Below are 19,149 nucleotides of genomic sequence, written 5' to 3' on the forward strand. Positions count from 1 at the left end.
AGCCTTGTATAAAGAGTAACATTGACTTGCAGGAATGCTGCCTTCCAATAGGTGGCATTGCAGAAGTATTTTTCCATCTCCCTTATTTGCATATTACCCAGAAGAGCATAAATTGCCTGATAGGCCTCCTCACTCACTCACCTTTTGGTGCTCTCCCTAAGGAGAACGGATAGCGTTCCTGACCTACATCACAGGCTTCTCACTAGCCAAGCCAGACACCTACTGCACACTGATGAAGGGCAACACCCCCCCTCCCAAAACAGCTATCTATGTATGGATTCTGGCTTGGTCTTCAATATGCAGTCATTGTTACAAGGCTTGCATAAAAGAGTCTGACATTGACTTGCAGGAATGCTGCTTTCCAATAGGTGGCGCTGCAGAGGTATTGTTCCATCTCCCTTATTTGTTCCATCTCCCTTATTTGTATATTTCAATGAAAACATGTGGCCCTCCCATCATGTCCAAGTGACCATTTGCTTTTGGACGAGTTCCTAACTCTGACAAAAACTTCTTTGGGCATGGAGGCTCACACACAAAGCGATGTCTTAAATTAAGAACCCGTCCAAAAGTAAACTATCACCTGGATGTGGAAGATGGGCGCACATTTTGATCAAAATATCCGCTAAGAACCTTCCATTTTCACGTGGTTATTATAGAACAGTTATGCATTTCTATTCCGTTAGTAAATGTCTGCATGCTGTTGCCACGTGTTTTTGCTTTTACTGTATTGTCACAGCCATGGCGTATGTGCGCTTGCACATTTAATTTTTTTGTTGGAGGTGCTAAATGTTTTTTGTTGCAACAACATTAACTGGGATACTCTATACATATAACACTGGTATCAACACATCCATAAAAGTCCAAACTTAAAATATTGCATTATTTATCCTGGTCCTTTAATGCCATAAAAAAAATTTTTTTTAAAAAGTTACACAATGCCAGAATAGCTTCTGTCACCCCGCTTCTCAAAAAAAAGATAAAATAAAAAAAATTGAATACAAAAAAAAGGGATTGAAAAGACACATGTACCCCAAAATGGTACTAATACAGCCCTTCCAATAAAAATTAAGCCCTCATAGAGCCCCATCTACGGACAAAGTAAGTTATAGGTCTTGCAATAGAACAGCAATTTTTATTTTAAAAAAAATAAATAGCAAAATCTAAAACCAATCTTTCATTTAATATTTTTTGCTTTCATACTGACCTGTAGGATGAGATTAAGGCCTCCTGCACACACGGCAGGTCCATATTTCGACAGTGGAATCCGGCCCTGACTGCAGCACTTTTTTTCTTTTTCTGTACTGTGGATGGGCCAACTGTCGCTCATATGTAGTACAGATTTCCCCTGTCTTTGCTAGGAGATGATGCGTAATCCGTGGCGATTCTAGATTTGATATTCTGAAATGGCCGCGGGTGGCAATTGGTTTCCGTAAGTATGAGGAATCGATTTCCCATAACATGCTATGGGCAGCATAGACACTCGCAGTGCATTCTGCAGCAAATATCCATTCGTGGGCGGGAGGCCTAACAACTAATTTTTACTGTACCATGAACACTGCAAAAAGAAAACTCTGCAAAGTTTTACAGTATATTATATGGTACCTTTTAAAAAATAAGACATATTTCACGAAAAAAAAAGCAAGACCTGATATGGTTAATGGTTTCTTGATAAGGGAAAAAAAAACAAAACTGTGTTTGAAGGTGGGGATGAAAAGAAAATTACAGTAAAATAAAAAAGGTAACTGGCTTGGAAGTGAAGGGGATAAAGACAAACCACTTAAATAGTCCAATATACCCAACTGTGATACTATCCCTGCCAATCCAGCAGACACATAGGCCAACCACAGATGCAGATTTTTGTACTTTCGGCAAGCAGCCTGCTAATTCTATATAATTAGAATGATTATTGTAACTCCCCACCAATACATACCTAAAGAGAACTGTTACTATCAATATTATCATCTATAACTAAATCGCCCACAAATTACTCTGTTACAATTTGCAATAGTGTAGAAAACGTTAAATTGTGGAATTGGTCATAGCAACCAATCCAGTACCAGCTCTCATTCAGAAAAAGGACACCGGCAACCTTATTGGTGGTTACAGACCATTCGATAACCTTTTTAATACCACAGTGGCTCACCGGGTGACAAATGCTAGTAGTTCTAAGTTTGGAACTAACGAAACCCAACGTAATAGGAGAACTGCCATTATACGGAGGTTCCACAATGCTGAACATACAGTTTAATTACATGAAACAAAAATGACCACACTAAGATCATGCTGTCAACCATATGCTTGATAGACATTAAACGGCCTGATTTATGAGCTTCGGTATTCATGTTAAGCACTCAACAATCAATCAGATGTAATTACTTGGTCTGGGGGAGTGCAGTGACCTATACAACTGCCTCCCAAGCAGTCTTTCATGCATACATTCTTCACAAGAGAACCTAATGATATAGCCTGGATAATGATTTGTTACTTCCCTTATTAGAAGAGCATAGGACACCCCATGGGAGTCTCGAAACCAGCTAAGTCCTGCTTGCTTTTTTTTTTCTAAAAAGGAGAGTTCATTAGGCAACCACACAGAAAAGGTACACATATATATGGATAAAGCCAAGAGATAGCTCATATATGCAATGTATCACAAGAAAAAAGTCCCTCAATGATTGAATCAAGGTAATATATTGTAGATGTTTACACATATCCCTGAAATGCAAGAGCTTCTTTTCATTTATTTAAATGGGGTTTCCAGGCAAATATGTATCCTCAGAATAGATCATCGATAGTTGATTGTTTGGGATCCACCGCTCAAGAAACCGGTTGAGCAGGCGCCCACTGTCAGCGGCACAACACAGGTTATGGAGCGGAAGCAGATGCCTCCAACTCATGTAGTTGCCGGGGCTTGTAATTAGAAGGTTCTCACTGATTACTTTGACATGTATCACCCAACTAAATATGAGTGTAGGCCCATTACTCACCTTTATGGTAACAATATTTCCTAATATCAGCAACTTCTTCTAGCAGGACATCGCACCCTGCAAAAAATTTTCAGGAACGTTTTGAGGAACATGAGAATTCAAAAAGGTGTTGACTTGGCTTCCAAATTCCCTAGACCTCAAGCCAATCAATAACTTCTTCTTGTCTTAAGTAGTTCTGACATAACCTAGATGTAGGTTTTAGATCATTGTCTAATATTACCCCTGACCAACTAAATGTACAACAGAGGGTATTGCATGGTAGTCATTTTTGTCCAATGTGCCAGTCACCTTGTGAAAGTTGTAGACTCTGGATCCAACAAAAGAACCCCAGATCACCACATTTCCTCCTCCAAGTTTGACAGTAGCTGTCGCACACTCAGGAAAGATCCTTTCACCTACTCGGTCATAAAAAATCCTGTGTGATGTACCAAAGAGGTTAAATTTTGATTAATCAGTAGAGATGAGCGAGCGTACTCGTCCGAGCTTGATGCTCGTTCGAGTATTAGGGTACTCGAGATGCTCGTTACTCGAGACGAGCACCACGCGGTGTTTGAGTCACTTCCATTTTCTTCCCAGAAAAGTTTGCGCCATTTTCTGGCCAATAGAAACACAGGGAAGGCATTACAACTTCCTCCTGTGAAGTTCCAGCCCTATCCCACCCCCCTGCAGTGAGTGGCTGGGGAGATCAGGTGCCACCCCAGTATATAAACTGGGGCCGGGCGCGGCTCGCCACAGATGCACGCTGAGAGACATTAGGGAAAGTGCCGTCCTGCTGTAGCTGCTATAGGGAGAGTGTTAGGCTGTTATCTTCGTCTTCAAGAACCCCAACGGTCGTTCTTAGGGCCACATCTGACCGTGTGCAGTACTGTTGAGGCTGCTTTTAGCAGTTTTGCACATTTTTAATTTTTTTTTTGTATATCGGGCGTGCAGACCATAGCGTCCTCAGTCTGCAGTCATTTTACTGAGTATAGGAGCAGTACTGGTGAGGCAGGGACAGTGGTACAGGGAAAGAGATATACTGGCTATATAGGCAGTGGGCTTTTTAAAAAAATTTGAAAAAAAAAATCTTTGGGCTGCCTGTGACCATGTTCAGTTTACTGCGTGTCTGCTGGGGGTAGTAGTCGCTCACTATTACCCAGCTAGGTGTTACTGCAGCCTTGCGCATAATTTTTTCTGGCTGCACTGTGCTTTCAATAACCACAGTCATCCTCCAACAGGGAAATCCATATACAGGCTATATAGGCAGTGGGCTTTTTCCCAAAAATTGGAAAAAAATACTATATTTGGGCTGCCTGTGACCGTCTTCAGTTTACTGCGTGTCTGCTGGGGGTAGTAGTCGCTCATTATTACCCAGCTAAGCGTTACAGCAGGCTTGCGCATAATTGTTTCCTGGCTATGCTGTGTCCGTTACATGATCGCCATCATCCCGCCAGAGGGAAAGAGTATACATATATACGCTGCATACGGTGTCTGTCTGGTTTTTCACCTCACCATTTTAAAAAATTATACCCTATACTGCTGCTAGTGATATGTTACTGGGGCCTGTCTAGACTGCTACTACTACTGAAATGGAACTAATACTGTGCTCACCCCTATACTGCTGCTTTGGAATTGTTACTGGGGCCTGTCTTGACCGCTACTATTACTGAACTGAGGTGAACAAGGAATTGCGCCGAAACGCGTTCTTGTTTGTATCATGTACCTGATTGTATGAGCATAAGGAAAGAATAAAGCAAAGAAAAATCATCTGATGTGTCCGTATTCCCATGTATCCACTATTACTGAAATGGGCAGTTGGGCAGCATGTTACCCAGGAGAAGTGGCAGCGGAGTGTCATGCAGGCAGTGATTGTGCTTTGTTGGAGGTAGTGTGGTGCTTAGCTAAGGTATGCCTTGCTAATGAGGGTTTTTCAGAAGTAAAAATTGTTGGGGGGGGGGGGGGGGGGCACTCTTGCCGAATAGTGGGACCTGGGAACTTGAGATGCAGCCCAACATGTAGCCCCTCGCCTGCCCTATCCGTTTCTGTGTCGTTCCCATCACTTTCTTGAATTTCCCAGATTTTCACAAATGGAAACCTTAGCGAGCATCGGCAATATACAAAAATGCTCGGGTCGCCCATTGACTTCAATGGGGTTCATTACTCGAAACGAACCCTCGAGCATCTTGGGAAGTTCGACTCGAGTAAAGAGCACCCGAGCATTTTGGTGCTCGCTCATCTCTATTAATCAGTCGACAATACCTTTTCCCACTCTTCAGTAGTCCACTGGAGGGGCTGCTTCTCCCAGGCAAGTTTTTTTTTTATTTTGCAATCTTTTTTTTCTGATACTCTACCTGCCAAACCTGCAGTTAGTAGTCTTCTCTTCATAGTTGAAATGGAAACTTATTTTTGGTGCCTTAAGCTGTGCACACCAGTCACACAAATTTTTTACTTGTCATGTGATTTTGTAGTAGCCTTTGGTCTGCCAGACCTCATCCTGTTCGTTTCCTCCAGTTTCCAGGTGCCTTTGATGATGCAGAAAACTGTACTGATGCCACCTTGGTTTTCTTGGCATTTTCTCTGTAGGAAAGACCTACACTTCTAAGGGTTTTGATTGTCTGTCATTTTTGGTTAATTGCCTTTTTCCTGCCATCATGATAGCAATGAGTTCTGTTCCGAAGAGCAAAGCTATCCAAATCCTGTCCTACAGGGTGTTGTAATGCAGTCTGTTCCAACACTGGTTGTATAGAATCAGAGGGTTTGAAAGTAATCTACAAAAATTGAGACACCTGTAGAAATAGTTTGCACCCCATTTAAAACCATAATTTGCTTTTGTGCTGCAGAGCAGCTAGCTATCCTTGATGTGTTCCCTGACCAAAGCCCTTTGGTTAAATTTAGACTATTGTGTTTTAGGTTAGAACTTCATATTTTTATGTCCTTAACTTACTTTTGAACCTTTGAACCATTTTACATAATTTGCTAGACTTGAACTGTGTTAAGGTAAAAAATAACTGGAAAAATTGAGGCTCTCTAAAACTTTTGACTAGTAGTGGATTTTTTCATTTTGTAAGCTGCAAGATCTTCCCAATTAAACCATTTCCCTGATAGGAGATGAAATGCAATTTGATGTGGGAAAATAAAAATCTACAAATCACTCTGCCTTGGCCACGATTCATGAATGTTAGATTTGGCCTAGGTTCAAATGCACAGCTTCTATTCACAAACGACCCGCTATTACGCATCAAGCATGAAATTATGATGCTGTTGCAAATCTTCCTTGTATGCATACAGAGGTGCAGCAGTTGGGGTGGTTTCTCACATACAACCTTAAAGAAAAACAGAATCTTGTTTTGAAGTATTTTCATTGCATTTTTCTACTTTTTTTTTAAAACCCAACCCCCCCCCCCCCCAAAAAAAAACACACAGTTTTCAGGCCTTAGCTGTAGGTCGATAGGGAGTTATAAAACACTGCAAAAAGGCATTTTTTGTTGTAGCATTATTACCCACTTTTCACGCAATTTTGGTCCAGAGTTTTTTTGCCATCCTTGCACCCCCGTGAATTGCTGTGCCTGGCATAACTGGTCAGATCCATGCATGGAGCTGCAGCAATCAATAAGGTGTAGGGGCAGAAATATGAAGCTAAGCCATGAATTTCTGCTGAATAATCTGCTGCGAATTCAGCCTTGTGAATAGAAAAAATCTGCAGGCGGAATTTCCTACACAATGCAACACAGATCCACATTAGAAAGCGACATGTTACTGTGCTAATGAGACCGGTGACAAAAAGGATTTACATTTTCTTTTTCCTCTTTACAGAATTGAAAAACAAAAAAAACTAAAAAATATTAGTATTGCTCTATTTGTAACAATCTGTCCTGTAACAGTTAACTTATTTATTCCACATTGTAGACAAAAAAAAACAAACTAAGGTCAAAATAGCTGTCCATTTTATTAATCTCCCCTCCAAAAACCAATTAAAGAGTAAAATGGCACCAATGTAATGTCAAGGTGCAAAAAAGAAGCCTTAGGCTGGGTTCACATGGGACAGAATTGCCGGAGATGTCTGCACAGCAATTCCGCCCGCGGCTCCTAATCCCGCGATGAGCCAGCAAAGTGGACGAGATTCTGCAGACTGAAACGGACATGCCGCGTGGAAAACAAAGATGTGGCGTGTCAATTCTTTTTTTTCCTCTCTACGGGAAGAGATGGCCACAGCAGAGATGCACGGACATTCCGCCCGCGGCTCTAATCCCGGGATTAGCCAGTAAAGTGGACCAGATTTGCAAAAGTCTCGTCCACACACTGCGGCCAAGCCACGCTGAATTCAAAGATGCGGCACGTCAATTCTTTCCCTGTTTCCATGGCAGACGCAGGTTTTGAAGCTGCATTTCTCCCGCGGAAATCTTGCTGGATTTCAGTCAAGTGTGAACCCAGCCTTATACCACTGTAAAAACTGCCTTGCAGAGTTAAGGTCCTAGATCCTGGCCAAGAACAACATCTGCGTGAAGTTTGTATGTTCTTCTCGTGTTTGCATAGGCTTCCGCCTAATACGTACTCTGGTTTCTTCCCACACCTCAAAGATTTACCAAAAAGTGAATTTAGATTGTGGGCCATAATGGGGACAGGAACCAATATAGGTGATAACTAGAGATGAGCGAGTATACTCGCTAAGGCACATTACTTGAGCGAGTAGTGCCTTAGCCGAGTATCTCCCCACTCGGCTCTAAAGATTCGGGTGTCGGCGCGGGTGACAGGTGAGTTGCGGCAGGGGAGTTGCGGCAGGGAGCCGGGGGGGAGAGAGAGATCTCCCCTCCGTTCCTCTCCGCTCTCCCCCGCCGGCCCCCGAATCTTTAGAGACGAGCGGGGAGATACTCGGCTAAGGCACTACTCGCTCGAGTAATGTGCCTTAGCGAGTATACTCGCTCATCTCTAGTGATAACTGTATGGTGCTGTGGAATACGTGCTATATGTGTGTAAATAAAAACAATGGAGAATTGCTGTTTTCCTGACAAGAAAAATAAAACTTATTGAATACATTATATCTAACCTAGAACAACTTCAATAAAAGCTGCAACTCATGCCACAAAATACAAGGTATCATAATGGCGGACCTACTCTGCAAGCCCATTGGTGGAATCGCGGGTACAGAAAAATTGCCATGGCAGCCAGGGACCCGACAATGGCCTCAAAGTGTGTCATGTAAGCTTTGCCTATGGCAAGACTTAATAGGCTGCCTCAGTGTATGGCTCGGTTCACATTTTTATTCTTCTGTTCCGCTATGAAAAAGACAAGTCAATAAAAAAAGAAGGCTTACTACATCTGTCAAAAGTTATGGAAACCAGCAGACCCTGACATGGCCCATTGATTGTAATGAGGTCAACCTATTTCAGTCATATTTTCCATCATTTTACCAGAAAACAATAGCACAGCACACTAACTTTCCTGCATTCATGACAAAAAAAACATGACACAAAACACGGATGGAAGTGTGCACAGAGCCTAACAGTCACAGGCTTAATACAGTATGTATTGCCGTGCCGCAATTTATTATGTAGCCAAAAGATCGCTGGGTCAGGTCTGCTAGTGGGACAAAAAGATGAGAAATGTGAAAACAACAAAAGGCAAATAAAATGTTTTTTGGTTTTTTTTAAGTAAACAAAATAGCCTAGGTTTAAAAAAAAACCCAAAAAAACACCTTTTCCACCTTAGAAAATATTTTAATTATTGAAAAACATAAGAATTGGAAAAATGCACATAATTCGTCTGGTACACAATTTTATAAGCTTGTTCCTGTAATATAGGGTGCGTAATAGAGTTTTTTCAGGCGATGGAGATGGTATTTTCGTGGATGAACTCAGTACACTTTGCTGGCGCTCTTCCCTCATCACTTGCTCTGTTGATTTTGTATTTATTCAACTAATCTATTACATCCATATATGCAAGAAGAAAAAGATTTACACAGAGCAAGAAAAGGTTATTTCCATCTTCTGCCATTACTTAGTGATTGGGTGAGACTCACCGACGTGGAGAGTACAGAGACTCAGTGCCCTGAGCAGCTCTATACCGTTGCCCAGGGCTGCGCTGCAGTTGCACAGTAGTTGGCCGATGAAGGTGCTACGCAGGGAGAAACAGTAAAAGGGACAAAGTGCTGAATCAACACTCAGTCTCCTTTCCCAGAACTGGTGGTGGTCCCAGCGGCCATAACCCACAAAGTGAAAAATGGTGTATTCTAGCAATATGCGTCATTGCAGCCTACCGCCTTTATTAAACGTTATACTTTAATATGAATACATTTTACCTTTAATAAGGTGGTAGTTTGCAGTAACATATTTAGGAATTGCCTCTGGACCTTTATCTGTAATAATTGCACTGATACATTCTAGCAATAGGTTATCACTTTATAAGATGAGCAAATTCATTTAATTCCGGTATTCAGGCAAAATGATATGATTTTTTTGAACCCCTTGTTGTCAGTTTTGGCCTTCAAGACACAATTTTTTCATCCTTTCATTCAGAGAGCCATAACTACTTTTTCTAAATGTAACCATTTTCAGCTCAGCTACTACAGGTCTTGGACATCCAATCTCCTGACTGCTGGTATAATACACTGCAACACTTCTGTATTGCAGAGTAATATGCCTGCCAATTTAAAACTGATGGGCCTAATTAGGGAACTGTGAGGCAGAGTAACTCTACTGGATGAGCAAATATCTTCCTTTAGGGAGTTGTCCAGGAAAAACACAGGCTGCCAAATGTGTGCAGCCTGCAAAAATATGTCCTACAACAGGACAATGCATCTCTAGACTGGAGCCTTTGCCTAATATCACACTGTTCATTCCTGTCAGGACCATTTAGCCTTGCAGGACCATTGCGGTGTCAGGCTCCGCCACTCACTTACCCTCTGGTCTACAGATGTATTCTCCTGCCCTATGACAGGTTTCTACAAGCAAGGATGTCAGTCATTCTGGAAACCCTTTTAACGGGATTGTCCCGAAATGACAGCTTATCTATCCACTGGATAGCTGATAAGTGCCTGATCCTACTGAACCATAAGAGTAGGGGTCCCAGGCTCACCGAATACATACACTGATTACCTATCCTGTAGATAAGTTATAATTCTGGGAAAACTCCTTTTGGGGATAGGAAGGGGGGGGGGGGGTCATAATTTTATACTATTAGACATTACATTTATTTCGCTTTCATAAAAATCTGGAAAAATAAAAAAGGTTTCCTACTCACCGTGTTCTTCTGAGCCACCATATCCTGGAAGAGGAAAACAGAATTCAGATAAAAGCAATAGATTACAAATTTGAAGACGGAAAGTCAATGCAGCTGTTAAAAACAGATTGAAAGTATTTAGGGTTCAATCACATACGAGTGCATGGCCCCATTTTTAGCAGACGTTACTCTAATGACTTTATGGCAAATTCACTCAGCTCAGCATGGGGCGTTTGTAAAATCAAAAGGGGTTTTCCAAAAAAAGAAATATATGATTCTGGGCAGGAAATGGGCCAAGAAGAACAAACAAACCAAAAAGCCTCTTACCACTTCAATTAGCTTAAGGCCCTTTTACATGCAAAATTAATTTCAAATAACCGAAAGATTTAGTGGCATATAAAAGGATCTGCAGGAGTAGTTTGCAGAGCCCAGCGTGTCTTTATTCACACTCCCAGCTGTGCAAATAGCTGCCGACACATTCCATTTTTCTACATCGCTCGTTTTCGGCTGTTTGGCCGATTTTTGTGCGATAATTGTTGCGTGTAAAAGGGCCTTTAGCAGACCCAATCCCTGCCACTCTGCCCCAGAAAGTACTGCAGTTTCACCACTGAAGCCAGTGAGCAACTGCAGAAGTCACACATGAACAATGAACGGCATGTGACCGCTGCAGTATCTTTTGGGGACCAGAGTTGCAGGGATTGAGGTAGATGGACAGGAGAAGGGAATTGAGTCATTGCTTTTTTTTCTTTATTTTATTTCCACCCATTCCCTTCCCACAATTTGTTTTTACTCTCCAAAACCTTCAAATATTAAAAGCAATGAAAGATTTTCTCTCCTTACCAGAAGAGTGTGATGTATGTGTAATGCAACTTCATGCAACTAGAACATGTGATCAACATACAGTAAATAATAGTTTTTAATCTTTACAGAAATCAAGGATTTTTTTTTTTAAGATTCTATATAGGGGTTGTTAAGGATTCAAACTGCTGAGACACAATGTAAGGATAAATGAGTGGAGGACCAAGGGGAAACTCAGGAAGACGTTTGGTCAGAAGTGATCAGGTCGGATGTATGTCGTTTCCTGGAGGGCTGCACAAGGTTTCTTTTAATTCATTGATTATATGGCACGCCTGTGTTTTTTTCAATTCTATAGGAGTCTGCTAGTCTTCAGTATGTCCAATATGTAAAAGAGGAAAGAGCTGACTTGATCCATTTATTTTGGCTTTGTGTCAAATATTTAGATACCAGAAAAAGATTACAGAATCTCTGAATTGTGCTTTTGGAGTGCACGTCCTTATGAACCCATGTGTGGGCTTTGGGCATCATACAAGATTTAGAGAACACAAACTCCATAAAGAAGCATTAGCTAGAATGTGGTTTGAAGCTAGATCATTAAATTACAAGAAAATGGAAGGCCGTGCATTCACCCAACAACATAGTGGGTGCAAACGGTAACAGGAAATTTACAAAAACAATTATTTATTTAGAAAAATAATAAAATTCTGCACTGTAAGAACAGATAAGGATGCATTGGGTGTGGTACCCCACAAACTGGTTTTTCTCTCCCTTTCCTCCAGTATAGGTGGGGGAAGGGTTTCTTTTTTCATAATTTTTTAGATTTGTATCAGTATGGTAATCCTCTTGTTCTTCATTATATGAGTAAAGAATATAAAAAAAAAAAAAAAAAAGAAACTCCTCAACTCAATTGGTTACTACTATAGATGAGCGGGTATACTTGCTAAAGGCAATTGCTCGAGCGAGCATTGCCTTTAGTGAGTATCTCCCCCGCTCGAGACTGCAGGTTCGGGTGCCGGCGGCGGGCAGGGAACTGCGGGGGAGAGCGGGGAGGAATGGAGGGGAGATCTCTCTCTCCCCCCCGCTCCCTCCTGCTGACAGCCGCTACTCACCGCTCCCCTGCGCCGGCACCCGAACCTGCAGTCTCGAGCGGGGGAGATACTCGCTAAAGGCAATGCTTGCTCGAGCAATTGCCTTTAGCGAGTATACTCGCTCATCTCTAGTTACTACAAAACCTTAGTAACAGCGTTAAGGGCTTATGTACACGGACAAAAAACGTGCACGAGAAGAAAATCCGTTATTTTGAATGGACTTATTTGCAATTGCGAGGAAAAGGAAAAAAAAAACAAAAACGTAGCACATTCTATCTTTGAGCGTTCCCATGAAACTCATTGCCCATTTCTTTCCATGGCACTCACATGTGAATTTAGTCTTGAATGAAACTTTTTAAAGGGATTATCCCATTAGAAGTACTTTTCCTCTATCCACAGTTTCTCATTGGTGGGGTCTGACTGCTGAGACCCCCGCCAATCACGAAAACAGGTATGCCAGGTCTTCCCAGAGTAATGAAGTACTGGTCACACATGTGCACTACCCCTCCATTCATTTCAGAAGGACAGCAAGAGATCGAGTACAAGCTCTTGGCTATTTCCAGCAGTCCTGGTTAACGTGAATGGAGCGGTATTGAGTATGTGTGACCACTGCTCTTCCATTTAGGAATACTCTGACCCCATCGATCACGAGCCAGGGGGTTCTGAGTTGTCAAACCCCACAGATACGTATCCCCTATTCTATGATTAGGGGAGAAGTTCTTTTCGTGGGACAACCCCTTTAGAGGTGGAGTTCAAATGGGATATGACTTTGCCAAGGTTTTTAAATCATTTTTTAAGCTGTAGTTTTTTTTCTGTAAAAATAAAATACCGGACGTAGATTCAAATATGGCTTAAAATGTGACCAAATAATGCTGATGAGATGTTACTTACCTTAAGGGATAATGATGTATCGGGATCTGTATCGTGATAGATAATAACGTTATTTGCCATGTCGAAACTTTCTCGTACCCCAAGGTGGTAGAAAAGAGAGGGCTGTCTTCCCACATCGCTCATGTCCACTACAGCAACATCTGCAACAAGAAGGTGATAAATCATCAGACTGCCTCAATTTTCAATGGCTTTTAATCGCAGTGGCATTTGCAGACTATTGTCATTAAACTTATTTTTAAACAGATTTTAAGGTTTGTTTAAAGGCATAAAACACATTTAAACAGGTTTTCTAAGACTAGAAGATTGTTAGCCCATCCTAAAAATCGGTGGAAGTCCAACTAGTTGATGCAGCGAGTCAAAGGGGCCCCTTCATGGTTTACCAGACTCTGCTTTACTGATTTTAGTAGTGGCTGTGCCGGTGTCTAATATTACAAGTAAAAGCAGCTCAGTCCCATTCAAGTGCCTGGTAGGAAAATGAATGGGATGTAGCGCTTGCGGAAGACATGGCCCTTTCTATAACCTGAATGGTTCTGAGACTCGCCACCACTAAACAATCTTACACTGATGACCTAACCAAAGAAAATGGGGGAAAAATAAAAAACTACTACTACAAAATAAAAAAAAATTAAAAAAAACACAGCATAGGATATCCATTTGCATAAACCCTTGAAAGTCACTTTTCACACTAGACTGAAAGGACACTTTTTCAGAGACACCAGCCCTTTTATAAGTAGAGCTTTCCTGTATGGACGTTACCCCGGAAGAAAAAAAAAAAGTTAAAAATGAAGTAAGCAAATTTTTCCATTGATCAGTCTAAGGCCTTATGCCCACGGCCGTGACGGGCTCCGCAAGTGGAATACCGCAGCGGAGTCCATCACGGTGCCCCCAAAGACCCCATACTTACCCCCGGATCCGCTGCACGAAGTTCCGCATGACGAACCGGCGCGCATGTGCAGTACAGCGTATGACGTGCCGATTGTGTCACATGACCCGCCGGCAGAGCCATATGACGCGGCTGGCGGTGGGCGGGGCACGTATTCACACTATACTTCCGCTGTGCTACAGCGAAAGTATAGCATGACGGGCGCCTTCCATTGACTACAATGGAAGCCGTCCGTGCGTATACCCGCGGCAAATAGGACATGTTGCGGGTAATTTCACACTGCAGAATTCCGCAGCATGTACATTGAGCTATTAGGTTCAATGGAACCTAATAGCTGTGATGAAATGCCGTGGATTTCTCCAAAGTATCCATTAGGGGTTATTAGAAAACCAACTTAGATCAATTGGAGTTAGCACAGATGGATTTACGAAGAGGGAGGTGAACATTCCCCTTTCACCTCAAGGGTGTTAAGCGCACTAATCCATCGTGTCTATGACATATAGAAATGGGTCATCAAATCCTAAATATTCTGCTTATTAAGTGCAAAATAGCAAAGTGGATTAGCAAAAATCTCCCAGTTGTTGCCAAAGGCAAGTATGATAATTATGTTAATTAATATTGATAACTCAAAGTGTGATTATCAAGAATATGATAATTCAGAGATTTCAGATAATCAGATGTCAAGTGATTCGATGTCAAATTGGTTTGACGCGTGTGTATCATTTGGCGACACTTCATTACACTTCCTATGTGTAATCACACCAATTACATACTCTTAAAGAAGCGCTTTTATGTGTGTTAACAGCTGAGTAGTATGATAGGTCCTCTACAGTTGTAATTTTAACTTGGACTAGTTTCACCCAGCCTATCTTCCAGATATCAAGACTTGGAAGGACAAATCACAGCTGTGGTGATATATGAATATTCTGGCAGGAACCGGGCAGAGTAAGGGCTAACACTGGCTCTTTATTCAAATAATAGTATCTCAACTAAGGCCATATGCATAAAGGAACCTAACTTCCTCAGACTGAAGCTCTCAGGTACCGAATATACCGTAAATAGGGAACTTTCAATGGGAAAGCTATCCCTTAGATAATGCAAGATCTATTCATAGCAGGATGTTTAGGTATATCAACGTTGCATAGAGGACCTAATTCCGTGTCATCAGCACTACACATAGAGCGCAAAGGATAAATAAACAAAAAAACAAAATGAGCGAGATGAGAGATGGAGTGTGTTGATGTGTTGGGGATCTGCCTTCCTGCTGTGTTTCGGGAGCAGGAAAAGGGAACTCCCGCAGCCAAACAGGTCCATCTCTGGACAGAACCAAACAGAGCCAAAGTGACCCCATTGACTATAATAGGGTCCGCGCACTTTACATCCAGTTGCCCGGCTTCTGCAGCACTTTTTCTTCCGGTACTTTAAGCCAGATTTGTGAAGGAACTTCCGACACAGATGTGAAACCGGCCTCAATGTGAACGCACATTAGAATAGAGAAAATGGAACAATCTGAGCGACTTCCAACAAGGCGCGGTCACTGGTCAACTTATCATTCCTTAGCACAAATGGGCTATAACAGCAAAAAAAAAAAACAGTTCAAGCTCCATTAAATAGGCAAGACTCCAGTGAGCAAAAGAATGCAAAAATGAGATCACCGAGCAGTGGAAAACACATCACTTGGTCAGATGAATGCAGATTTCTGTTGTACCGTGCTGATGGAAGTGTCAGAACTTGGTAACAGCAGTACGAATTAACGAATCCTTCTTGTCAGTTTTAGGCCGGCTTCACACGAGCGTGACGGGCTCCGCCGCGTAATATTCCGCAGTGAAGCCCGTCACGGCGCCCCCCAGAGACCCCATACTTACCAGCGGAAGATAGCGTGAAGACGCTTCCCCGCCCACCGCCGTCGCGTCATGTGACACGCCCACCGCGTCACATGACGCGGCCGGCCGTGTCACGTGACGCGCCGGCCGCGTCATATGACACGCGGCGATAGGCGGGGAAGCGTTTTTTCACGCTATCTTCCGCTGGTTGCAGCGGGAGATAGCGTGAACGGACGGCTTCCATTGACTGCAATGGAAGCCGTCAGCGCGTACACGCGCGGCAAATAGAACATGCTGCGGGTGAGGATGGGAGATTTCACGGTGCGTAATTCCGCGGTGGAATTACGCATCGTGAGCATTGTGCTATTAGGTTCAATAGAACCTAATAGCATGGGGCAACGCAGCGGATTTTTGCCGCGGATTTACACGGCGTAAATCCGTTCGTGGGAAGGAGGCCTTAGACAGTTTAGGCCGATGAAGTAATCGTGTTGGGAATGTTTTCTTGGCACTCCCTGAGCCTTCCGATACCTATGGATGGACGCTACAACGAATTGCTGCAGGTCTGAAGGCCAAAAAGGAGATCCAAAGTGCTACTAGATGGGGGTGGGGGGTCTCTAATAAAGAAGCCATTCAATGTAGCTTTTGGGGTTCTGTCAGATTTTTGTCATACTTTCCAGTTACTGATCTGATCTGTAGTGAGATTCTTGCAGCTATAAAATACGAAACCCTAACAAATTCCATTTAAGTCAATTGGGTTTGCCAGTGTCCATCTGGATCCAGTTGCCTCCATTCAGTCAGCGATGCTTCCTCGTGGTGTAAAAGCAGAGGAACGATTATTTCTGGGATGACCTGTCGGCCTTCTGCGCCACAGATCGCCCTGTGTAAAAGCACCCCAAGAAGCTAACTGCTTTTAGCCCAAATACTGTATATCAGGAATGCAAAAAAAGCGTAGCAACAAATGTCGATAAAAGCGTCTTGTGAAGTTCTTCTCGGTCTTGTGCAATGGGTTCTTTGAAAGGTATCAAAATAGGAAAATGTCTGTAGATCTACTTGTACAGAAAACAGCAATTCCGATTGTGTTGTATTAAGATTTTATTTTATTCTAGCGTTTATAGTCTTATAAATAGATCCACTTCCTCTGAGAAAACAAGTTCCTAATACTTTCCAGCAAAACTTACAGACAGCCTGGGAATTGTTCTGATGCAAAAAAATGTTAACTAGAGCTGAGTGGTCGGATTTAGTGTACTGTGCCATCATATGATACCGAATGAAGACTGCAACCACCGCACAGAGCAGCGCCTGAGAAAGGGAAGGACAGCCATACAAAAGGGAAACAATTGTTAGTATGTTATCAGATAACCAATGTAGGCCGATCCCAAATATATAATGGAAGCAGTAAGCCTATAATATACTGCATTCAATATGTTCATAGCATATTTGCAAAGTTACTATTGTATGCCAAGACTAAAAGGCGTGTATAGCAGGATTTTTGTTTTTACCTCAATTAATATGTATCTGCTCACTAGCACGTACAAAGGAAGGAAATCAGTCCTAGTTCTCCCTATCGGCTTATAAAAAAATAGACAAATCATGCTGAGCCATATGTACGTATCTGCTGGACCAGCAATAGTCCACCATATTCATGAGCTTTTCATGCAACCCAGCTCACCAGTTGACACAAGATTTCACTGATCACATCCAGGAGGCACAAATAAACTATAAAGTCAATCTGCTGTAAATGGGGTGCATCAGTATTCAAGAATACATTGGAATCTTCTTTGAGGTAAAACTGGCCAGTGCACACAAATTAACTCTCATACATATGACATGGGCTACAGAGTCACAGTAGTTTATAGGCCCCGCTGTACCCCCTTAGTCATTTATAGGCCTCTGGTCCCCCCTTAGTCATTAATAAGTCCCCACTGTGCTCTGGCATCAAATAAATTGATACACTCATTCAGGTCCATCACACTTCCACGGCGTCCTCTGTCTTCAGCCTTGGCCACTTCTAGCCAGGATGGGTGGTACAACGTAGGCAGTGTAATAACACCATCGCACCACCAACATCAGCGCTGTCATAGCAAATGGTTTCTACATCTTTAGGATGCTGAGATAATTAATATCAAAGAATAAGGACTGGATTCCTCCCACCCCAGAGTGTTTCCCCCACCCCCCAAGCTCAGTGGGCCTTGGCATCTGTCTGGGTTTGTCAAATGCGGATGCCGGTCCACAGAATGGAACAAATTTACACCTCATTTGCGGTGGTGCTTTGCATCGTTTTATCAAAAAAGCCGTATGTACTCCAAAATGGTACCAATAAAAACCACAGCTCATCTCGCAAAAAATAAGCCCTCACAGAGCTCTGTCCATGGGAAGAGAAAAAAAAAGTTAGTTATAGGACTTTGAATGCAACGATTTAGAAAAAATAATAAAATTTCCAAAAAAAGGGTTTTCATTGCGGAAAAGTGGAAAACCTAAAAAAAAATTTGGGCATTGTTGTAATCGTAGCAGCCCGCAGAAAAAAATGTAGTGTGTCATTTATGCTGCATAATTAACGCTGTACAAAAAAAAAAATGGCAGAATTGATGCATTTTCTCTCCCTGTTTATCATTAAAAAATTTTTTACAAGTTGTACAACATACTCTTATGTACCCAAAAATGGCACCAATAAAAACTACAGTTCGTGATGTAAAAAACGAGCCCTTATACGGCCGAGTCAACGGAAAAATAAAAAAAGTTATGGCTTTTGAAAAATGGAGATGAAAATCTGCCAAAAATCGTCCAAAATAGGCCATGTCCTTAAGGGGTTCAAGAGACCAGGATGGATGAACACAGAACCTAAAACACTTGCTAAAAGAGAAAGCAAAATATATCTATCAAATGTAAAGTGGGAGGGAAATTGTACGAAATTGTAAAGCAAGTGTCAGAAAAGCTGAAGCTAATAAAAAAAATAAAGCTTGCAAGATAGACCAAAAGCAATAAAAAAGGTTTTTGGGGTATGTCAAAAGCAAAAGAAAAAGGCAAATATGCTATAGGATGTTTACAGGATGATATGGTAAATTGATTAAGAATGATTGTGAGAAGGACAAACTTTTAAACTCTTATTTTGTATCTGTTTTCTATCAGAAAGTAGATGGAACATCAACTGATCTATAAGCAGAGAGATGGTGAGGGAACACTTAGCTAATAGAGATGAGCGAGCGTACTCGGAAAAGCACTACTTGCTCGAGTAATTTGCTTTATCCGAGTATCGCTGTGCTCGTCCCTGAAGATTCGGGTGCCGCTGCGGCTGACAGGTGAGTCGCAGCGGGGAGCGGGGCAGAGCGGGCGGGAGAGAGGGAGAGAAAGATCTCCCCTCCATTCCTCCCCGCTCTCCCCTGCAGCTCCCCGCTCCGTGCCGGCACCCAAATCTTCAGGGACGAGCACAGCGATACTCGGATAAAGCAAATTACTCAAGCGAGTAGTGCTTTTCCGAGTACACTCGCTCA

At 42.3% G+C, this 19,149-nt stretch overlaps 1 protein-coding gene across 1 annotated transcript in view; it reads right to left on the minus strand.

The window, feature by feature from the left end:
- MAP3K15 (mitogen-activated protein kinase kinase kinase 15) overlaps positions 1-19,149 on the minus strand; it is a 144,233-nt gene that overhangs the window by 99,770 nt on the left and 25,314 nt on the right. The window contains exons 2-3 of the mRNA XM_066599836.1: positions 12,956-13,095; positions 10,200-10,223 (exon numbers count right to left, since the gene is read on the minus strand). Coding sequence (XP_066455933.1) covers positions 10,200-10,223; positions 12,956-13,095 — 164 coding nt within the window. The remainder of the gene's footprint in view (positions 1-10,199; positions 10,224-12,955; positions 13,096-19,149) is intronic.

Source organism: Eleutherodactylus coqui, chromosome 4, assembly GCF_035609145.1.
Source record: "Eleutherodactylus coqui strain aEleCoq1 chromosome 4, aEleCoq1.hap1, whole genome shotgun sequence".
In the NCBI taxonomy this organism is placed as follows: Eukaryota; Metazoa; Chordata; class Amphibia; order Anura; family Eleutherodactylidae; genus Eleutherodactylus; species Eleutherodactylus coqui.